The following is a 24,733-nucleotide window of genomic DNA, read 5'->3' as shown; positions in this document are numbered from 1 at the left end:
CCATACGGCTACAGCAAAAATAAAAATTAATTTTGCTTTCTGGACTATTTCTGTCTGTTTCATTAGAAAGCATCTATAGTTAGTTTTTCCCCTCTCTATTGTATTTAGTAGTCAGTTTCCTGACTATTAAAAATATTTTTTACTCTTTGTTTTGGCTCAGTTTGAAACAAAGATATAAAAATGTGATAGTAAACTTCACTGAGTTTCACTTTTGAGTAACTTTTATTAGTAGCTGATTTACATGGTCTTATAAACATGCCCGATTCTACAAATAGTGCTGCCTATTATACAGCATTAACTGACTATCAGCTGAATAAAATAAAAGCATTTAAGCCTCATCAACAACAAATTAAACTGATTAAGAATTAAGATATGGTCTAATTCTGTGAATTTTAGCATTTTGGGAGTATTTTCAGTTAGATTTATGTTATGGAAAAGGTCTTACATTCATTTTTTTCATTGATAAATTACATTCTTAAGTGTCAGTCTTTGTTTCAGTTTTGCTCATTAAAATGAGGTGATTGTATCATCCGCTGTTGATACCTGTTGCACAGCAGGATGCACACACTCTCACACAGACCGTCGCTGTTTGAGCAAGCCAGCTCATTTTCTTTGTCTAATTGACCTTGTCTAATTTTGAATATCACTGATTAATAATAAATGTTTTCTTCATTCATTGTTAAAGACAACATGTAGAAGTTCATGCTCTTTTGTATATTACGCTCCCATTTGCAAATAATTGGTTGAAGTAAACAAGTGCAAATCCAGTCTGACCAAATCAAACATGAAAAATAAATGACTTGCTGTATTGAAATGTGAAGCTCCTCAAGCATTTTGACCAAAACAGTTTCCTTTAATTATTTTTTTAAGCATGTGACATCTTTGCAGCCTTTGAGGTCACAGTGGAATTACTTATATTGATCAGCAATGCCTGCAGGCCCCCTCCGATGCACATGTATTGGCAACAGGCCATAAAAACATGTCTGATTATACCTTTAAATCAGCGCAAGGATTCTCTGGATGTTGACCAAGACAATCATGATTCTCAATCAAGTAAGGCCAGTTTGCAATAAAGCAATAAAATTAATGTAATCTAATCTCAATCTAAAACACTAATATAGTTTTCAATGTGTACCCACTAATCCATTGCTTTGGGATGAAGAAATAGACAAAAAGAAAACAACTCACACAGCTAACAACAGTATGCTGTTGTCTATGAGCTTCTTTTAAAGCAATAGCATATCATTATGTCATATTTGGAGCATTTATTTGAAGCTCACAAGCAAATGAAACCATATTGTTTGGCCAACAATTAAATTTCAACTCCAGCTGAATCATAAACAGCACCAGTGCACTGCCAAAATCTGCAGTCTCTGCCCTGTTGTCTCTGTCTCTGAAATAAAAGCAGGTTCATTCAAACAGAGTGTGCTCTGATGGCTGACTGTAAGCCGAGACACTGAAGATTCTGAAACAAATCCGTTCACAGATATTTCACTGGAAGTGGTAAATTAGAAGAAATATTTAAAGTAGGATTAAGAAAGAACAGGATGTGACTGTGCTTAATTTACTTAATATCTCATTCCAACATAGTTAATGGTGCAGCAGCACAAAAAATAAATCTGCAAAAAGAAGAGACAACCATCACATTAACTAACATGAACTGATACAATATCACTGTTCCATTTTCTAGGCTTCTCTCCAAAGCAGCAGGCGTTGGAGAGAAACTTCTCTTTGATTTCACACCAAGCCCTCAGACAACAACAGCTCTGCAGCAGTCCAACCCATCAGTTTCTATTCCCTCCAAGAACCTCGTAACACACTTCTTACAAGCAGCGGCATGGTGCCCTGGCCATGAAGTCTCTTCATGCTGTTGAGCTTTATTTGCTCTCTCTAAATAAAAGAGAATTTAAATGAACATGCGGATCGCTTTTAAGACTGGACTTGGATGGAAAGCTAACAAAATCTAAAACCGGTTAACTTCTGAACAATGAGGAGGCCTGTATGTGAGACTGAATCATTACTCCCTCACTGTTTATTCATGTGTTAGACTGCATTGGGCTGATTTGATGATTATTTCCAGCAGAACAAACTGTGGAGTGAGCCAGGTCCATTCAATACATATGCGTTTGCCCTGCCTTTGCGCAACGTAAAACTTCCACTGCAGTATTCCTGTTTTTGCTGACTCACTGGTTTAGCTGAATACAAAAATGTAATCCAGAGCTCAAGCTTTGGCAGTCAGTCACAAGATCGAGACAGATCTGTACTGCTTAGTTGCATTCAACACTTGCTTCGTGTTTGAAATTACTGACCTCATTCTACAATTATATATTATTGTTAGCTTGCTTTTTATGTATATTTTATGTAAATCTCAGCATCATATTAGATCTTTCACGTCTCTTATTTTGAAGTATTTTGCTAAAAAGTGCAGTCTTTGCACTGCAACACTCCCTGTAGGTTGAGGCTATTTCATTAGCAAAAAGACATCACAAAGAATGACTCTAAACCATGCAGATACCCACGTCTTCATCACACATGCACTGCCTTTGAGCAATGTATTCATCATAGTGCGTTCCGTTTCAGTTGTGGTGGATTTCAGACAAAACCCTCCAGATCTGCCTTGTTTTAAACATCAGGCTCTGGATGCAGCAGCAGCAGCAGCAGCAGCAGCAGCAGCGGCAGCCCCCCTCCCTCTGTCAAAGGCATTTTCATGCTCTGAACTTCCTATTTTCAGTTCAGTGAAAACGATGATATAAGAAGCCTCCTCTCTCCCCCGGTGGAGAATAAAGCTGTTCAAACCCAATGAGAGAGAGAATAAAAGATGGAGCAAGCATGCAATGCTACGCACAGACAGCAGAAATTAATGATAGCATTAGACAAAATCTATTTACACAGAAGAGGGAAACACAACAGACTGGGTGAGAGGATGAGGAGAGGATGCTGGGAAAGATTTGTTGGCATATAGTTAAAGACTTAGCATAAGAGTTAAAGAGAAATGAATTCTGTTTTTGTGTCTGCGGTCTGTAGAGGCGACCCTGAAAGGTGACGTCAGTCAGATACATAGCTGCCTTTTCTCTGGGATGAGACCTTGTTGCGTTTTTATCTATGGCACTGTCAGTTGGTCTGTCACTTAGTCAACCACTGTGGTGAAAACTGAAATATTGCCTTGAAATTTTCATGGTCCTCAAATATGAATCCTAATGAGTGTGATGATCCCCTGACCTTTCATCTAGCGCCACCAGCAGGTCAAACTTTTTACTTCAACACTAAAATGTCTCAGCATCTATTTAATGGATTAACACCAAAGAGTTTGACACTTTGCGTTTTCAGTGAAATATAATATAATATATATGTATTCTAATGACTTTAGTCTTTTTTAAATGACTTTTGGACCTCTACCATACACTTTTTTTCACTTAGCCTATCCAATGAGAAATCTTGATCCCTACTAAGTGGATTGGCACCAGATTTTGTAAAGACATTCATGATTCCTAGAGGATAACGCCTGATAATTTTGGTGATTCCTGACTTTTCATGTAGAGCCATCATCACAACAAATTTTTATTTGTCCAACTGCTTTATGAGCAAACGCATTTAGCGCTTATTAGCAAATGTTAGCATGCTAACATGCTAAACTAAATTGAAAAATATGGTAAACCTTATACCAGCTAAACATCACAATGCTAACATGGTCATTGTGAGCATGTTAGCTTGCTAACATTAGCATTACCTAAGAACTGCTGTGCCTGAGTTTAGCCTCAGAGGTGCCAGCATGGCTGCTGATTGTAACATGTCTATAGGTTTACACAGAAAACAATAAGAATTTCTGCCTGTTATTTATTTGACAGCTGGACCAGTTGTGCAATTTATGTAAAATGGCCCAGATAAACTGTACAGGTGTTAGCTATAAGCTTAGCCCTAACTATAAATTACATATGCAGTTTTCCTCCAGTCTGTCTTCTTCCCTCTTGTCTAGTTTATGTACAGATGTGTCTTCTAAATGCACATCTTTAACATTTTCCCATTGGCTTTGTATGTGTAAGCGTATAGCTTGTGCACATTTTTCAATCTGCAATGACAAAACATTAACCGTACAGGCTGGAGTTCATTAAGCACTGACATCCTAGGCATTAGCTTTTCTCCTTCTTAGAGACTGATGAAAGCAGATTTAGGAAGTGGATGAGATTACAGTCAGAGGTGGCTGTCACTGCAGGTGTCAACATGTCTGAGACAAAGACAGAGATGGAGCATAGAGTGTGCTGGGTGTAGAGGCTGGTAAGAGTTCCTTCATTCAGCTAATGTAATTCTGCAGCTTTCAAACATCAAGAGACATCAGTCAAGAAAAGTATTATTGCAGACAAAAAGCTGGTTATCTCATATCTCTCACTGCAGAACAATATGCTCCTTCTCTTGGAGGCAAACAAGTGGCAGGGGCAATGTGACTGTCACCTGGAAATCTAGCTGAATAACTTACAAGATGATTCTGCACTCAACAAAAAAAAAAGGGGGGGTGTGGGGGGGAAGTAAACCAAACGAACAAAAAACAACCGACTACTCTCTATGGCCTAAGGTTGCCTTCTGCTGTGGTTCAGCTACAATGCAACACAGTTCCCCTTAAGTTGGCCACAGGAAATAGTTCATCCCACGGTGGGGAGGCATTCAGCGTGGTGTAGTATTGTTTGCTTTCAAATGTTATCAATTTACAGTCTTCTTCTGTCTGTTTCATTAATGGACTGTCTTGAATTTACTGCTCATAATTTGTGTCTCTTTTGGGCGATCAATTTCACAGTCAGCACTCTGAGGGGACTTTCAATTAGTGTGAGCTTGACTTTAAAACTGAGCCCGCTTTATTTATTCCTGCCTTTGGATGATAATATTTCATGTAATGTCGATTTTATGCGTGGCAATTAAAGTTTCTGTCCACTGAAGCAGCATGGAGGAACTGAAGGCTAATGAGATTGGCTCTGAAAAGACTTCTGTGTTTTAGAGGAGACGCTGGGCCACGGTTCTCTTTGTGTAAATGAGAGACATGTTTTGGAGTCAGCATCACATTATAAAGCATTTACATTGTGGTTGTTTTTCACAATGTATGAAGCATTTGATCATCTGAATAATGTGAATATATGTACATTTGTACAGTAATTGCCAGGAATAATATAGGTGTTAATCCCAGTGTTTAAAAAATATGGCACCATTAAAGTCCCAATGTGTATAATTTTAAATTATTAGAATATATTTCAAACTATTCTGATGGCATCATTTTTGTTGGTAAAAAAATTTGAAAATACCAGTGAAAATTAGTGCTGTTCGTGTGCTTCTTTCAGTCCATCCACCCCAGTGTCTCCTAGTTGGATCCATAGTGTTGATTCCTGAACAGTGTTCTTTGTGATTCTTCCGGGGGAAACATTTTGATAATAAATTCATTGTATTGTATTGAGCAGAAATGTAAAACCTTTTCTGTGAGGGTTTGATGTTAAAGCAGCTATTTGTAAGTTTTGCTATTTTTACATAGCCAATGTTAGCATTAACAGCTGTTTACACACCAGTCAGAAGAAGCATTGTGAGTTCAGTATCAAACTTAACAGCTGTCTTCAGCAGTGGAAAGTAACACCAATGTTAACTTTTTAAGTTGTTAATGTTAAGTTTTTTTCTTCTACTGAAATTAGCACACTAACCAGCCCTGAAGTTGTAGCGCAACTCAACCTCCTGCCTTGTAAACGCAGCAATGGTCGAAACTCTTGTCAATCGACACTCACCACCACCTGCTCCTGGCAAGAAACCACGTTTGGCGGCAGAGAGAACTCACAAATAGCCCCTTTAAATGTTACTGAAACTTGAAATTGGCTGATGAGACAAAACTAAATATTTGAAAAAAAAATATTTGAAGATGTCATCTTGGGTTCTGGAGAAGTGACAGAAATTTTTCACTATTTTCTGACATTTTATAGATTCAATAAATGATTAATCATCATATGGACAAGGACCACACTTCACAGAGGAACTATGTTCTTCCATAAGCTTCCTTAAATATTGTCTCTGTCTATGTTATACCATGAATAAGGTAACTTACAGTTGGACTATTGTTTCATATTAACCAGCATGGTCACAACAGTCCACTCTAAAATGGCCAGCTACACAACTGCTACCCTACTAACATGCCTTTACAAATTTCTCTTCTAAGCAGATTACTGCCTATTTATAGTAATTGATAGTAATATTGAGGCGGTGATGAATCGGATGATCTAGCTAGGAATGGAGTGAAGAGCCAGGGTATACTGCAGCACCTTGTTCAGGTGATGAGGTGATGGGGAACAGGTGTGTAGGAGAATTGGGAGTAGTAACCAGGAGGCCACACCCAGTACACACACACACACACACACACACACACACACACACACACATTCACACACACACACACAGACAAATGGGGGACAAACAGACAACAAAAGGAAGGGGAAACACAGTGGAAACACAAGGGAGTGAGGGGCAGAATCCTAACACATCCCCTTTTACAGGGAACAGTACGATTACTACATGAAATCATTTGCTCTACTTTAGGAAATGTAGTATTTAGACATGATTAAACAGCAAATATAAAATAACATATACATATATAACTCTGGATGCGCTAAGCAGTGCCATTCAAAATTAAGTTCTCCATTAATGCTAATGCTAAAGATTGTCCAAGAATTAAATTTAATGCTGTATTCATAATAACAGCATACACACTACTGCAGTTGCAGCCAATATTTTTAGTGGTTGTGGTGATGTCTTTGGAACAAATGTAATACCTAACTTTCAAGTTTAAACTTCTACACTGGGATTTTTTTAAAACTCAGACTTCTGTATAACATCTGGGAATTTTCAAGGTTCTTATTTTTTTACAGGATAGAAACACCATGCATACTAAATGACATGACAAGTATAAATTTGTGAACCAAAAAATATGTGTTTGTGTGAATGTGTGTGCAGACGCAGACATTCCAAGGCTGTGTTCATCATTGTCCGGCAGATTTCACCAGGCCTCTCAGCAGATTGAATGTCTGAGGGTGGACCAACCCTTCATCATGCATTTTTTGAGCTGCATCTGTAATTAGGGCACTCGAGATGTACTGATACCACCTTATGTTGCGATCCACCACACTCTCCTTCACTAAAAATGACATGAAGGTACAGGAGTTTTGGCAGGAGAGACATTTCTTGGGCTAAAATTAGAAATACTGGCTACATCCACTGCAAATCAGAAAGGACACAAATGTTCATAGTACGGTGCAGTATATGGTTTCACACTGCAATGCACTTGTCCATGTGTGCATCCAGGCATGCACTCACGTCTGTACACACAGACACCATTTTCCCTCAGGGTGGATTGTCTGTTGCTGTTTTGTCAAAACAAGCTGGCATTTGTCCTCACACACTCTCCACAGACAAAGCACTTGTGAGCCGTCTTACCTGAAGAGTAATGTACAGTACATACAGGCCGCCCAGGTCACGGTGACGTACCCTCAGGTAGCCATATTGAGGTCAACGCTAGAAATGCAGCTGTGGGTGGAGAGGACTCAGCTGTCACAGTTTTTTCTCTTGTTCTCCTTGATACATATTTAATCAGTTAATCAGTTGCATTGTTGTTAGCTAATTGTTAGTAAATTGCTCAAATTACTGTTGTAATTGACATAACTGCCACCGAGTTGTTGTGAACATATTTAAATGCATTCGATTGCAGTAGCGTGCTATTGTGTGATCCCTGCCGTTGGCTACATTGTTAAATTAGCCTGTAAACTGCTAAAATAGGCCGTAAGCATGTTGGCCAACCATCCAGGTAAATTTTCACTCACGCTTCTCAAGCTACAACTCAGTAGACAAATGACTGCCCTAAGGAGAGCACATTATGTACATCAGAGTTTTCTTTATGTTAGCCAGGAGTACATATAGATTCAGGAATCACATGGTTTTGTTGAGAGCTGAGTTTCAGACTGGAGAGCTGTGTGCAGTTATGGAGGCTAAGATAGCATGATTTGCTGGATGCTCCCTCCAATCCTTCCAAACTGCAGGATGTCTGCTTATTAAATCAAAATGTCTCCGACAAAAATACATAAGATTCAATGTGTGGGCATAGAAGTTTTGGAGTTATTCAGAAACATCCCTGATGGAGCTGAGCTGAGTAATGGCTGATATAACAGATTATTTTTGCTGCTGAGTAATTACTAAAGTAATATAATTACATTTTAACTAGTAATGAGTGATAAGTAATCGATTACAGGCCTGATTACAGGCAGGCAAACTGCTGCACAGTCAGAACAATTTAAGAAGATTGGTCATCTGATCAAACATGGACATTTATTGGGTGTTTCACTTCCTGTTCATTAATTGATTTATTGATTTCTGTGGGTTTATTTTTAAAACCTAATTTGAAAAGCATGTGAGACTTGTGAATAAACATAAATCATGAGCAAAATCATTTAAATCAGATCCAGAAAATCTCCATAAAGCAAATTTTAAATGCAGGAAATGAAACTTCTCCCCGTGGCAAACAAAGTTAAGCCCACAATTACTATTCAAACCCCAGTAGCAGAGTCAGCTTATCTGCTATGCTATCTTGAATCAGATTAATAATTGATGCAACAAAACCACAGCATCTCATATTCACAATGTCTTCATGACTTGCAGGTTGAAAAGACAAAATGCAGCAAAAAACTTTTTTTGCCCTGTTTAAATCTGCACCCTGCAGTTCTTATAGAGTAGCTTCTGCTGGTGCACTGTATTGTAGGTCTTTGGCTCCATCTGTTATACAACCAATTCCTTTGTGTAAGATAAATGCTGTTATTGCTGGCAGGACTAAAGAAGGCACTAAAAACAGGTGCACTTACAGGTACATTTTGAACAGTTGTGTTATAGGTTTGAGGGCAGTTAGTCAGCTGTTTGTAGGCACTGATTTAGAGTATACCGTCCCAAAAGATAAAAAAGCAACCACTGTTGCAGTGCTGTTAGTCAAATCTGAGACACATCCTCAAGCTGTAGTTCACAGCAGCTCTGAGGAGCTGTTCACTGGCTTTGTAATAACGTAAATATAGTTGATAAAAATTCCTGTGTACTGTTCTGCCCTATTAAGGCTGAGCTTTTTGTGCCCCCGGTGACACAGAAAAACAATGGTATGGCAGGCAGCAGGTGAAAGTCCAGACTCCTGGGGGTGTGCGATATATTGATTATAGACCTGTGACTCTACACTAAATGTGACAACATCCTGCACCTCCGTTTGGAAGCTGTTGTAAGAAGTGGCTGTAATTTGCCTTGTGATTCTTGTAAAGTGCAAGGTTAAGCCTGGGGTGCAGTCGCTACAAGTGATTCTCAATAGATGAGCTCTGAGTGTGGCGCTGAGAGGAAGACGGAAGGAAGTGGGAAGGAAGTGAAGTGGAGAAGAGTGAGGGTTTTCTCAGGCTAAAGAAGCCTCTGCAGTGTTTTCTTATTCAGTGAACAATGCAGCAATATGAGTCAGATTCAGAAATGAATGACAGCATGTATAGTGGGATTATGACTGTGATTCTCTAAAGGCAACTGAATGATTGGGGTTCACGGCCTTGAATAAGCCCTTGAAAAAAATCATATAGGGTAGATTGCAAAGCTTTCGATCCTCCATGATGTCTGGCAAACAAATGAGAGATGTAACTGATTCTTAAGAGATTCGCTGTGTGTGAGTCTGACGCAGACACTGACAAGCAGTGCAGCGCACTGAACTGGGATTAGAGGAGGGCTAAGCAGAGAAGGCTGGTAATTATTCTAGCACTGCCAGAGCTGCCATGCTTCTGCTCCTGGCACACTGCTAAGCAAGTGCCCTGGGACACAATGATTCCTCGATACAAGAAAGACACGAACTGTAGGCCCAGTGAGACATACTGTGGGAAAGGAGACGATCAGCCATGAATAATTAATTCAACTGTGCATGCACCCACTTTTTTAAAACCGTTGCCACCATCTTTACTCTGATCCTGCTCCATACGTGCTGGTGATTGATGCAACTTTCCATCTCCTCATGTATTTCCTACACGCTGTTGTTACCCTGCCCTGGTCCTCTTGTTCCAGACCTCTCAGCTCCTCGCTCCTCTGCTGGCCCTGCAAAAGGTTGAAAAGGTGAAGCCTAATATGCTGCATTGCAACTTTAATTAGTGCAGCCAAAAGCCCCTGAGACAGTGCATACAAACTTTTATGTCAACATTTCCAGGAAGCCATTTCCCTTTAAAGTCAAATGTAACAAGACATAATTCTTGTGAGGTGCAGTAATGAGGTAGTGTGATGCTGTTGCAGAATGTTGTTTCCTCTTCCCCAGTGAGAAGTGCTTCCACGAACACACGGGCTCACTACTGAATTAATGCAGTTTGTACTGTATACTGTTTAATAATATACATATAGAGTACTTTGATTTCGTTTCAATGTTGGGTGCCTATTTCCTCTCATTATATAGAAATATTCAGGGTGCAGTACGATAATTTTACCACCTCTGACAGAAGCACTGCCAGGGTCATGTACCAACATGTAGATTTATTGCATAACATCAATATTCCACCTGCAATACAATGTTCATGTGGTAAATCTCAGCACTAATGGATTCTCTTGGCTCTCGGTTTAACACTTCATCCATAAAACTTCACTCAGAGTCAGACAGCTTTGACATTAATGGGATTTCACTGTTGCTGCAAAGCAAGCAACAACAATCATTAGCAAATTTATATGTGCCACATTTTCTACCTTTGGAACATAATAGCTGCAAATGCAAGATTACAGTTTATATGGTCTAAATGGAATAGATGGTGTTTTAGTTATATCAGCATCGCTGCTGTGCTGCATCCATGTTATCTGAGTGACTTATTTCCTGGAACCTGCACACACTTCATGGGTTTTTAATGTGTTGTGTGTCCACACCTGACATGAAAATGTTTTGTTTAACGCTCATGGTGCTGTTATGTCTTTAAAATGCATGTGCTGTCCCACCTAAATGCCAACTTCACACCTGCAGATGTGTTTTTCATGTCTGATCTGTCAAATTTCTCATCATGTCAGGTGAGATTCACAGCTTACTTGTGCACATGATTTACTATTGAACTGCCATTCAGGTCACACCTCTGACGCTGCAGCTCAGTCTGACCTCAGATCAGGGTTAAGAGACTTTCACCTCAGTATGTGACATCAACTCAGTATGTGACATCATCATAAATTAAACATGTAAAGAGAAGCTAGAAACTATAGTCGAAAACACAACGGTGCTGCAGCTCGTCATTTGATGCCTGTCAAGTGTCACCCCTAGCACCAATAGGAAGCGTCTCGCTGCAGCACGCCAAAAGGACCAGGACCATACACAGAGTGGGACATGGTGCACACCTTATCTTGAAGTGGACACCCGCTACTTAAACTTGATTTCTCACCTGAAGAGCCAATCGCTAGGCAATGTATTTTTGCCATTGTCTTTGTAATAACACAATTGTGGGACATATATCTCTTATATAGGCATTTGTTATATGCATCTTTTACTGCCCCCTTCTTTCCTTTCAGCACTGCAAGTGTAAGGCTTCCAAGTCAAGACAGAGCTGACTTGGAAAGATCTTGACTTCTTGTTTTCTATTATCCGTCAGTCCTTATGTTTGCTTATTAAGCTTCTACCATTTCCTTGCAATTGCAACTGTCTTCACTGGAGGAGACAGCGAGAGGCAACTGTTCAAGCATCTTTCTCACACTGGTCTCTGTTAGGACTTACACAACTGGCACCATCCCCATCTGTGTTGACCTTATCCTTTCCTTTCAGCTTAAGGCAAAGAGCTATCGCAGTCTCTTGGGCAATCTCAGGAGATCAGTGGGGATGAAAGAAACTGAATGTCAAGGATGTTTATTTCCTAATAGCTGGAGAGTCTGTTCTTGTGATGCTGAGGTTCCAGCCAACCTCCAGAAACAGAGGCAAAAACTGAGCATCAGAGAGGGGGAAAGATGATATTTTAGATGGCTGAGCTGAGCTTTGTCACAACAGAATGACTGGTTTGTCCAAAACACTTGAGGGGGGCTCAGGGGAATCAACACAGAAGAGAGAAGTTGCTCCCTTTAAACTTGAAGTCGAAACTGTCCTGCTTACCTTCACCCCAAAAGATCCCATGAAAACTAGGAGAAGATAAAAGATTAGTGCAGTGTTAAGGGTTTAGATTAATGCAGTGCAGGGCTGTCACAGTATTAGATTTTCACTGCTTGATTATCATAGCCAAAAGAATTCATGATAATGATATTATTGCAATGTCTAGAGAAAATTTGAAAAATGATAAGAGTTATCAGTTAAATCCATCTTTAACTTTGTTTAAAATGTGTTTTGTCTCTTTTCTGGCAAATGAATTAGTCTCAAGTACGGGTGTGGGGATGTTGGAAGCGTACAAAAAGAACAACTACACTTAAATGAAAAGGCAACAAGATGAACTGATAAACAAAAGAAGGCCGAACATAACATAATATTAACACTATATCAATGTTTAATCATTTTTTCATGTCTTGCAACAGCTCTAATACAGTGTTTTTTAAAGAACTGAGGGAGAAACAAGTGGATGGTAGCATGACCATGGATGGAAAATGGTGGAACTTCTCGGATTGTTTTGGCCACTTTAGTGCAACAAACTGCAAACACAATACTGACATAATGTTTCATTAAAAAGTGACTTTAATGACACAATCAACAGACGTAGGCCAGAATTAATCTGGAGTCATGTTTCTGGTACCTTGAGGAATTTACATGCATTATTAACTTTTAGCTCTGTTTTAGTCTGAACCAACTTCTTTAGCTGTTAAATGCTGCACTACGTTTGCCAGCTAGTGGCTAAATCTGTCTGTCTCCTGTTTGCCGTGGGGTAGGTGGTGTCCAGTTTTATCAGAGCCAGTGTGAGTGAACCAAAACACTGAAGGTAAAATCAGAGCACCAGAGCAATGAGCTGAAAACTAGATGCTAAACCGCAGAGACACGTGATGATTATCTGTGGGTTTGTCGATCCCATTCATGAAGTCATTTGATCCATTGTTAAAAGAATATTGATTAGTGAAGCTTGAAATTAATTATCTGATTAGTGCAGATTGTGCAGACAAACCAATAGGATTGATCAGCAAATTTTCCAGAATTGAAGTTATGAAGATTTATTCAGACAGAAAAGCAGCATGCATAAAATGAATAGGTGGAACATGTAGTGAAAGCTGATGATCCGTGTGCAATTAATACAGCATATTTTGTATTACCATAGATTTTTACTTTGCTTTGGTGGGAGGTTTTTCTATGTAAAATATAGTTTATATATAATTATTTGGGTACAGCCTTGCTTGGTTCTCTTCTACAGTCAGCATAAATGTGATGTATGGGGTCTGCTCTTTACTGTGCGTCCTCATTTAGAGGCTGCTGTGAGAGTGCGAGTGAGAGTGAGAGAGTAGGTGTGAACGAAGAACAGAGTCAAAAACTGAACAGCAAATGAAAGATTTCCAGAAACAAGGAAACACTTCTTCATCTCAGAGGAATTTCATGGTGGGATTAGTGCAAATAGCTTCTCCCTCACATTTATAAAGGCTTACCGTACCAAACAGGTACCAGCCATTTCCCTGAAGTGCAGCCCCACATTATACTACAGAAGCAGGTAAAATAATCTTTAAAAAGACCTGATACAGTACTCTAATACAGGGCAGCCTAATCTTATTCAACCTAATCTTAAACTTTGCCTAAATCTGTGGCCTAATCTTAAACAGGCTGAAGAGGGAAAGCTTCATTTGCTGATCACCTTGCATGGCTGAAGCAGATGCTGTGCTTTGCCTAATAAGCCCAAGATATTGCGCTAATGGGATATTGTAAATCTCTACCACGTCTACAGAAAATCCTTGGTGACACAGCACCATGGGCCAGCTGGCAGACCCAGGTCACACACTGGGCCATAAAACATCACGAGCCATCGATCGCTGCTCCCAAAGGGCAGATAACAGTCAGAACACGGGGTGATAATGCTTGAATGTTGCTGATGGTGGTCAGTCCAAATGGACCCGTTATACAGCCTCTGTTATGTGACACAGCCGGCATCCTGCTCTCTCTGCTTTGTAAATTCTTCATCCATTACACTAATTAACACAGGAGAGGCTGATTAAGATACTTTAAGGAATTGCTTTTGGGTTTTGCTAAACTTTTTTTTTGTGTGTCCGTGGTCTTCTTATTGTTGTTTGTTTATTTTTACAAGCTCATTATGAACCTATGAAAATAACATCTTCACTGATTAGGCTCAGAAACCTTTCCGAAACCACAAAGGCCCTGTTTATTTGCTGAACTACTTCATTACATTTATTAGATTTCATCATTATCATCAGAATAGCTTTTTGACTCTCTTTTTCTCCAGCCTATTATGCCTCTCTTCAATGCTACGACTCTCTTGTGGACTGTTACAGCTACCTGCTGAATATAAATGTTTTCTAGTTTATTACAGATTTTTTCCTGACATGTTTCCTAATGCTGTGCGTCTGTCGGACTCACTCAGAATGATCTGCAGCGCTTTCCTTCCCTCTTTGCACCGTAACTTCACTGAGCCACAGCATTTACCACAGAGAGACAGTGCCGTATGTTGAGAGAGAGAGAGAGAGAAAGAGAGAGAGAGAGAGAGAAAGATAGGGAGCCAGGAAAGGTCAGCTCCTCATGCCGACTACACAGCACAGGCTGTCGCGTCAGATGAGAAAAGGAAGTTCAGAGAGAACACAGTTTTCTCTCAGCAAATTTGAGACGTCTCAATGCTGAGTCTCGTTCATTTAGATTGGATCACGAGTCGATTCGCAGAGCTACAGTGAACAGATTGCCCTTCTTACACATAACGCTATACTGTTCACGCTGGCTGCGCTCATTTACATCTAGACATCCATCACCCAGACTGTCAGCGCAGATGGATTTTGTGTGGCTAGGATATAAATATTTCTTGCCCTTTATTCATCTGGAGAAATTACTGCACTGTCCTGCTTTACATTTTTGCAGCTTCGCATACAGAACATCCAACCAGCTCAGGACTTTTTTTTTGCAGTGTTGTACCACAGGTCTTTGAGCAGTTTTACTAGTGTAAGAAGCTGTGTAGTGCCTTACTCAAGGACACTGGTAGTAGATGAGAGAGACGACGACTGTTCTCCCCCCAGATTTCTCCAAGCTGTCCAGGGATTTGAACCAGGAGAACATTTAATCACATACTTGCTTGTTGTAACTGATCCAATCCCACTTGCTTTTTTCCTTTTTTTTTTTGGTTTTTTTTTGGCAGCGATTAGCAATTTAGCAATTTACTCACATTTAGCCAGCTATTGTAAGAGCATTCAGCAGTAAAATCTCCTTTTGGTTGTGTGTTGAATCACATGGTGTCTACGGTTGGGCAATACCACAATCCTGCAGTCAAGAGAAATGTAAAAGAGGAAGCCATTTGTACCAAGGCAGATATCCCGTTACTATGTAGCAGATGTATTAAGCCATTGAAGGCAATATCGCAAAACAATGCGCTTTTTGGATTTATATGCTTTTTGCACCAAAGTGATATTTGTCAGATATTTAACGCATCGAATTAGTCAAAAACACTAATTTACAGTTTTTCTATAAATGCTTTCTTAATTGTATTTCCAGAAAATTTACAATATTATCATTTACTGTACACGGATAATGTGATATAAAAATACACACATCATTACATGATTATATATGAGATTTTATCCATATCTCCCAACCCTAATGATGTGTTTTAGATCAGACTCATATATATAGTCGAGTCCAACTGCTTCTGAGATCTAAATCTAAATAGATTTTAGGGTTTATACACACATGCTCACTTACACACACACACACAAATATAGTCCTAACTGCAGGGGAGCATCCGTCCATTAGTATATCACTTATCCTTTGCTTATTTTTTGTCGCTGATGGAATGGAGCTAACCCCAGCTGACACTGGGTGAGAGGCTGGGTACACCCACCCCAGACAGGTCACCAGTCTATCACAGGGCAGACATATAGAGACAAACTACCACTCTCACATTCACGCCTACAGGAAATTTAGAGTCACCAGTTACCCTGCATGTCTTTGGAGTGTGAGGAAGCTGGAGCACCTTGGAGGAAAACCCATGCAGGCACATGCAAGCTCATACAGAACACACAGAAACCCAGTGCTAACCACTGCACCACCGTGCTGTGTTGAGATCACTGCTCCAGAGAGAAAAATGCTAAAAAAAAAAGACATCTCTCCCCTTGAAACACAAAACTAACAGCTCTGACTGAGCTGTATCTAATTGTCATAGAAAATTAAGAATGACACAGTAAAGCTGCATAGGATGGTCTCAAATTTCACTTCATGCTGCTAAAGAGAGGCACAGAGGGGCCGCACTGCAGTCATCGTTGATGCAGAGCTCGTAAAGGACTTGAATTCCTCTCAGGGTCCTGGGGTGCTCTTCCTGTACTGGCTGGCTCCCTGTCTTGATTGGTAATGCTTCACTTGTTGCTGCAGTTGCCTCGCAGGGCCCCACACTCATATTAGCTGCAGCTCCTTCTGCTCCCTGACCCCTAAAATTTGTCACTTTCATCCTATAGAAAAGCAGCAGTACAGTCAGTCCTGCTTCCCCGCAGACTGTCCCCCCAGCTGTTATATTAGTTATATAAGTTTGATCTGAACATAAAGCTGACTCTGTGCAGTAGGCTCTGAGGCTCTGGACTTTATTACTGCAGGATCATAGAAGGCTCTGTTACAGTAAGTGAAGCAATCCGCTGCACTGATACTGCCTCTGGTGGCTCTTTAGCTGTTCCACTTTTGAAAGGTTTTCTCAGCATCACTGTTACCTATGTCTTATTATTCATTTCATCCTTTCTCTTTCTCTGTTTCTCTTACCACAGGTCAGGAGTGGCCATGCCATTTGGCTGTATAACAATCGGGGAAAAGAAGGATTATAACAATCCTTCAGACGTGACAGATAAATATGACCTGGGTCAGATTGTTAAATCGTGAGTATCCAAACGTCCATACAGACTTTTGAATGATCTTTGTATCCTTTCTCAAGAAACCGACATGGTCTGTGTTTTTATTTCTGCAAATACATCTGCAATGCTTCCTTTCAGGGAGGAGTTCTGTGAGATATTCAGGGCCAAGGACAAAACTACAATGAAAATGTACACGTGTAAAAAGTTCCTAAAGAAGGATGGAAGGAAAGTCCGCAAGGCTGCGAAGAATGAGATCCTCATCCTAAAGATGTGAGTTGTTGATTGGGACTTATGTTCCCTTCAGTCCGAGTTTCTGTGTTCAACAGTGCATGATTAGTTTTGTTATGAGACTGTCGTCATCATCATCACCATTATCAAGTTTTTCACACTTTTTCTTTTCCTTATTTCCTCTTCCTAAACATTAGTTTCACAGACAATATCAATTTCCGACAGAAAATTGAACTCGAATAAAAAAATCAAAAAAGTGAAGTGAACCTCACTTTGTTGACTGATCACACACAGTTTATCCAAGACGTTTTCTCTATTACCTAACTTTCCAGTAAAATCCACTTTAGCATAACCTGGGCCTTATCAAACGATTTGTCGCTGACAGCAGGCGACGCAGTGAAGCATGAAGATGATGAAGGTGTGATTTCTGTGTGTAAGAGGCCTTTCAAAACATGGACTCGCATTCTTCTGAAAATTACACTTTAGACACCACAATAATGGGGATGTGCACTGTTCCTGTTTTTCATGCTTTAATCATCAGTGGGGGTTTTAGTGAATAATCGAATGTGATGACAGTTTCAAAAGCTGTGAAGAATTGCTGGCAAAACATCAAATGCAGTCTTGAATATAAAATGCTTGAATATAGGCATTAGAAAAGAAAAGAAGTGCTCATTCAAGTACTAATCCTCATTAATTTATTTTTATGACTCAGACTGAACCAAAAAAGAAAAAAAAAATCCTGCACATTGTCAGTCATTTTAACAACTCAGTTCTCAGTCAAGAGTTTTTGATATCGCAGACTTAAAGTCCCCCTCAACTCAGGAATAGGTTTTGTTTATTGTTACTTCACTTGGGTGTTTGAGCATCACTGTGCAGACTGATGTATGTGTGTAGTTTGACACACTCAGCTGTTGTTCAATATGCAGTTACACAGATGCGACGTGGAAAGTTGAGGCATCTTGTGTCCAGCAGTTAAACTTTTGAAAGGAACAAAATTTGCATATTCATGTATTTTTTTTAATGATGGAGAGGGAGCAGATGTAATTTTAAGAATTTTTAATGAGGTAATTGAACTTTCTTTGTGGGAAAACCAAATGAGACACATATTCTTTTCCTAGGCAGAGTATTTAAACACGTCCGGAGGGGATCATTAATGGTGTGCAAGAACTTTGTCATTGGTTATACTCTCTCTGCAGTAGCTGTTTTTGGAAACGTCACAGGACCATGGATAAGACACGTGCACCATTAAATGTATCAATTAATGAATGCATTAATTACTTTTATTATTTGACATATTTTCATTTTATTTATTTATCTCCAAGAAAAACACAGGACACTGAACAAACAATTAGTGTGTAGAGAAAAATCACATTTAAATGTTTTTGTTCTACAATGAGTATATATGGTTTTTTAGGGGGTTTTGTCAACAGCTCATGACACTCATACTAACAACCACACAATGTGGGAATTTCAATTTGGTATAGAAAATGGATGGTAGATATGTACACTATAGCCCAAATGAAGAGAACACAACTATTTTTCTTTTTTTTTTATAGCTAAAATGCTAAAAAACTAAAAGAAAACTAAATTAAAACGTTGCTAAAGCGGCTAAAATGGTTTAGGTCACCAAAAAGTGAACAATCATGAAAATCATGCATCTTTTTCAGGAAATTAGAAACTGCTGAACTCACTGTTTTTCTGCAGCAATGGATGTCTTGGAATTTAACACAAACAATCCCTACAGGTGTCCCAGCTTTTACTGATGACTTAGAAAACACCTTTATTAGGTCATTATTAAGCATTATTAGGACAATACTGTCCTGCAGGAAGTAGTACTGTATAATGCTATCTGAGTGGTGGGGAAGGTTAGTCCGGGGTTTATCCTACAACAAGATAATGACCCAAAACATTAAAGGAAAATAACGAGACGTGATGGAAGAGGATGAGATGATCTGGACAGAGAGTTAATGCAAAACAAATTCCAAGTGCAGCACATTGGTGGGAACTTGTGCAACTTTCTGACCAATATTGCATTTCCATTTGTAGAAAGAAGCCATGAGTGAGTCCAGCTGCTGAATGAGTCAGAAATTTAGATTCAGTTCAGTTTGGCGAGTTGATTCCATGATTCCTTCTTTTTTAAATCTCTGGTTGTTTATTTGTTCTCTTCTTTAATTTCAGAAACACTGAGACACTAAATTGTGTAAATTTAAATTCAACAGCTGGATAAAGTCAGGTGTTCTAAAAAGTTTGAAATAAAACCAAACCTCTCCAAACAACAATATGAAGCAGTATAGTCCAATTGTAACATATGGCTTTGCTTGTTTGGGTGGCTTTGCAACTATTTACAGTCGTTTACATCTTCCTCTTGGCATGACTGAAATAGGGTTTCTGGTGTGTGATGCAGAGACAAAGTGGGATTATGCACAGAGGGACATTACACAACCTGCTCTTGAAGATCATTCAGTTTTTCCTCTTCAGGGCAAAGCAGAGAGCTTTAGTAACACACCAATGAAAATGAGTGGAGTAGGCCAGTGCGTGCAGTGCACTCACTCTCTTATAACAGTTACAAAGCTGGTTGTGGAGAATAAACCCTGACTGGCTGTAGAGAAACACAATAATATTATCCACATGTAGCTGTGTTAAGCCAAGCCACTGCAGGTCCCAATCTCTCCCCATTTGCTACCTGCTGAACCACATTCACTGTTTGCCATTTTGTATGTGCTTTCAGAAATATCCACAACAGAACAAAATGATGTGCACTGCTTCTCCTTGGCTCCTGATGTAAGAGATATGTAAATTACAGTTATGAAACACTCCACCTGTCAGTGACGCATAATGAAAACGATGCATAAATGTCTCAAATCTCAATTCCCCCCTCAGTAAGTATCCTATTAAGTCTTGAATAAATGAGGAAGTAATTTCAGAAACAGCTTCAGTCCTTTTTGACCCCGCTCCTCCTTTAGTGCAATTTGGTAAGAAGCATCATGGAGGCAGCAGGAGTGTTTTGTCAACTTCATAGGGGATTGACAGGCAAAGAACATCACTCAGCAGCCTCCAGTATTGTAGCTTCATGGGCTAAATTCACCATGAAGCTTCCCAGCTGGTACTGAGGTTGTCTTTATGCCCACATGGATAAATTAGAGCATATAAATCTGCTTATCTGTGGACGGGCAGTTCCAGATGTAGACCTCAGTCATGGTCTGAATGAATGATTCAGACATCATCTCTTATATGACTCCTGACATCTCTCTCTGTATTTCTCTCTCTTTCTTGTGCTTTGTGACGTGTCTCCTCAGGGTGAAGCATCCCAATATTCTCCAACTGGTGGACGTCTTCGAGACCAAAAAGGAGTACTTCCTTTTCCTTGAACTGTGAGTTCAGATGTCTGATGAGCCGGGGAGAAAGGCTCTCTGCTTGTCTTTGCTGTAGCTCGGGTCTGCTGAACTGTATGTGTTGATTATTCACTCGTGGGGAATGAGCTGTTGTAGCCCGAGGCCCTGTAGATATGAGAACGGCTCTGAACTCCACTCATTTGGTATTCGGAAATGATTGCATGCTAGCTGCTCCATTCTCATCAGCATGTGTTCTTGGGGAATTTGATGCATTTCCATGGATGTGCCAGATGTAGGATACTCATCTTGTCCTTCGAGGACACTTGATTTATGGGTTTAGAAATTCTGGTTAGAAAGAAAATGATCAAACACAAAAGAAACATCTGTGGGGAAATGACTGAAGCCATCTCTCTGAAACAGGTATGGCAGATGTAGTCTTGTCCACAGATTTTATTCTGGGAATGATGTAATTAACATTTCAATAGAAATATGCAAATACAAATATAAATATCAACATGAATATACATATTTCTATATTATCAGTCCTTTTGTGTCTTTTGAATAGTCTCTTTTTAACATCCTATCCAGCAAAGCCAACAAACACAAAACATTGGAAGAAGATGTCTGAAATCCTGTGATGCAGAAATAAGATCACATTGGTAAAGACATCTAACATATTTGGGGCCTTCCTTTTTCCACAGTGCAACAGGCAGAGAGGTGTTCGACTGGATCCTGGATCAAGGTTACTACTCAGAGCGAGACACCAGTAACGTGGTGCGCCAGGTGCTGGAGGCTGTCGCCTACCTCCACTCCCTGCATATCGTTCACAGAAACCTCAAGGTAACGCGCTACAGGACTGAGAATATCCTGACTAATCTGGGTTGTAGGTAGAAGTAAATAAGACAACTTGACTGTGGTGACATCTCACTGGTAAATCCACACAATAGAGCTGTAATCTGTCTGGAGGATTTCACTGTTCACCATGAACTTCTGCTGAAAATAGTCAGTGAGGGCTTTTTATCTGGATAATTAACTTTTTGAAGTTTTCAGTCTTCTCATTATTTCTGTTCGAAAATGGCACCACAACTGAAATTCCAACTACCTTCAATCGCTGATTAACTATGACAATGAAAGACCTTGAACACGAATATTATATTAACTGTTTCAAATGTCATTGTCCACAGTTGGAGAACTTGGTTTACTACAACCGTCTGAAGCACTCTAAAATAGTCATCAGCGACTTCCATCTTGCCAAGCTGGAGAATGGACTAATCAAAGATCCCTGTGGGACACCAGAGTACCTGGGTGAGAACATAAATTTAAGACGTTGTGATACAGGTTGGTGGAGATCATCACGCGTCAGCCTCATGTGGCTTTTATAGTTCAGATGTATGTATGAAATGTTTGTGCTCTTGTGCAGCTCCTGAGGTGGTCGGCAGACAGCGATATGGCAGGCCTGTGGACTGCTGGGCTACAGGTGTCATCATGTACATACTGTGAGTTCTACCAGGAAAGATGAACACAGATTTGTTTTATTACTTAATAGACCTTGTTTAAATATCCTGTGTTGATGTTTTTTGACTCCCAAAGCTCTTTTTCCCCTTTGCTACATCAGGCTGTCAGGAAACCCTCCTTTCTATGATGAAACCGATGATGATGATTACGAAAACCACGACAAGAACCTGTTCCGAAAGATCCTGGCAGGCGATTATGAGTTTGACTCTCCGTACTGGGATGACATCTCTGATTCAGGTACTTTTAGGATAAAGTTGACACTGTGAGAGAACACAGTGACAGCTTGCTGGGCAAACATTTCAAATTCCAGAGGGTTTTCCGCTCTTCTTACCTCAAACATGTCGTATTTATGTTCCCATTCATCAGGAGAATAAACCCTTTTTCATTGTGGTTTTTCTGTGTGATTTTCTTGTGACAGCTAAGACTCTGGTTGCTCGTCTGATGGAGGTGGATCAAGACCAGAGACTGACAGCCCAGGAGGCTATAAACCATGAATGGTAGGCAGCGAAGCTTTGGTATAATGTGGAGCCTATTTACATCAGAGCAGTGTGATCAGACTGTGTTAATGTAATCAGGAAGGCTGCGGGAGATCAGGCTTTCTTGACATATCAGTTATATTAACTTAATAGCATCAAATCTGATGCGTCACTTGACAATAAACCAAAGCTGCTTACCACATTAGCCAAAATGAGTTTTAGCCACATTAGGAGTGTGGTTCTAGGGATGTATGAAATATTGGATAAAATACTGAATGAATTTTTGCAAAATTTGTTCAAGACATTCATGATTCCCAGAGGATGTATTCTAGTGACTTTGGTGATCCAGTGATATTTACTTTAGCTGATTGCTGATTGATTGCTGTTGAAATCTCCTGACAAATATTAGATGGATTGGTATCAGGGATTCACCCTTAAACTGGCTTCTTTTCCAACTACATGTTTCCTCCAAGTAAAATTATAAGCACTTACAACATTCATTATCATTTCTGTGCAGATGACTTGCAGATATATGTTCTGTAAAAAAAAAAAAAAAGAAAGAAAACTTTATTACACCAAGTGCTGGATGTCCCAGAACTTTCAGAAATAACCGTATTTGGTCGCCCAAAGTCCAGCTCCATTCTGCAGAGGAATCATAGTGACCTCTCAATGAACAAACCAGTCGCAAAAGTCATTCAGTCATTTTTCGTCCAGCTGAGGGGTTAGGGTTAGGGGCATTCTAAAAATCTGGTCTGTTCTCACTTGTGCTAACCTTCAGAAGGTTATATGTACCTTGTACTCAGGTCTGTATAAAGTGGAACAGATATTCATGGTCCCAAAGGGTGAACTGTAATACTTTTGGTGATCCCTTTTCATTTCGTACCATCATCAGGCCAATTTTTTTCTGATACTTTGATTTATGACCAACTACCTGAAATTAATTACATTGATCATATTTTACTTATGTTTAGTGCTAATTAGCAAAAGTTAGCACGCTAACACATGTTGACCTGCAATAATTGGTTTTTTTTTTGGCCACTTGGGGCCGCAGATGGAACAAGTTTGCATTAGTGACTGTATATAAAGATGGACAGTACATATCCATTTCCTCTCACTGCACAAAAATGAAGCTAAAATATCCCAGATACGAGAGCTGCCGTGTTGCACTGGTGACTTCATTTGGAGCCAGAATCTGCACAGTAGTCATTAGGCAGTGGCGTCGTGGTATCATGGTCCCACCTATACACCTGCTCGCCCTAATCACAAGTCAAACTCAGATGTCAATCATGATGCCACACCCTCTTTTTTTATGTGATTTTATTTATCAAATAACCAATTAGAAGTAAACTTATCAGAAAAATGAACTCTTGAACAGACATCAGCATAAGAGCGTGATAACTAACTAAAGTAAACTAAAGTAACTAAAGGGAAAAATCTTGTAAATGTTTATTTTGATTTGTGAGTTTGGATCATGACGACACATACTGCAGCCGACCACCAGGGGTTAATCAAGATGTTATGGCCTCACTTTTAGAGGGGCTGTCATGTTGTCCATCTTTGCATACAGTCATTGATTTGCATGCATTTGGAGTTGTGTTTCTGGTCACTTTAAATCAACTCTAAATCAAATATTCACATTCTTTTAGTTTTGTCTTTGGTCTCTACCAACTTCTGAAAAAAAGTATGTGTCTTTTTAGCTGCTAAATGCCCCAATACTGCATCTATCTGCTGTGTGGTGTTGAGCAGGTAGTGTGCAGTGGGTTTGAGCTTTTTCCTTGAGAACAGCCACCTGCTGCAGCCAAAGAGATTGTTATGAGAGTGTGAGTGAAGACAGATTCAGTGATAACTGTCTGTAGGTTCATCACTGCAAGTGACTTCTTTCACATTGTCATTTGATAAGTTGCCTTTATAGAAATATTGATTTAAGCTTCTTTATCTCAAGTTAATGACAGATAGGTTAGCATTTGGCTGACATCACTGCAGTGCCTACATACAGCCTCACTCATCTGCACAGTTGTTCTTTTTTGCACTGTGTGTCCCAATATGGAAAATAATCAAACTGGCAGTAGAGTAGCCTTTATTTTCTGTTATTTCTTATATAGTGGCACCAGTTGAGCAATGCCTTCTTGGTTGTGACTGTTTAAAGGCAGTTAACTGTTTATTATTGTGTTAAAAATCACATATTGATCAATTTTCAGTGTCATTGTTTGCCCT

The 24,733-nt window shown here is 39.6% G+C and overlaps 1 protein-coding gene across 1 annotated transcript in view; it reads left to right on the top strand.

Moving 5' to 3' along the window:
- LOC139631079 (caM kinase-like vesicle-associated protein) overlaps nucleotides 1-24,733 on the top strand; it is a 41,930-nt gene that overhangs the window by 13,801 nt on the left and 3,396 nt on the right. Inside the window, exons 2-9 of the mRNA XM_071495039.1 lie at nucleotides 16,885-16,992; nucleotides 17,107-17,238; nucleotides 20,493-20,567; nucleotides 21,230-21,368; nucleotides 21,713-21,833; nucleotides 21,949-22,024; nucleotides 22,144-22,280; nucleotides 22,462-22,540. Of these exons, the coding sequence (XP_071351140.1) occupies nucleotides 16,898-16,992; nucleotides 17,107-17,238; nucleotides 20,493-20,567; nucleotides 21,230-21,368; nucleotides 21,713-21,833; nucleotides 21,949-22,024; nucleotides 22,144-22,280; nucleotides 22,462-22,540 (854 nt within the window). The 5' untranslated portion in view covers nucleotides 16,885-16,897. The remainder of the gene's footprint in view (nucleotides 1-16,884; nucleotides 16,993-17,106; nucleotides 17,239-20,492; nucleotides 20,568-21,229; nucleotides 21,369-21,712; nucleotides 21,834-21,948; nucleotides 22,025-22,143; nucleotides 22,281-22,461; nucleotides 22,541-24,733) is intronic.

This window comes from Trachinotus anak, unplaced genomic scaffold, assembly GCF_046630095.1.
Source record: "Trachinotus anak isolate AG129_WGS33_773 ecotype Australia unplaced genomic scaffold, CSIRO_AGI_Tana_v1 ptg000013l, whole genome shotgun sequence".
Taxonomy (NCBI): Eukaryota; Metazoa; Chordata; class Actinopteri; order Carangiformes; family Carangidae; genus Trachinotus; species Trachinotus anak.
Note: the sequence above shows the minus strand (reverse complement) of the source record. Positions and strands in the feature narration are given on the sequence as shown.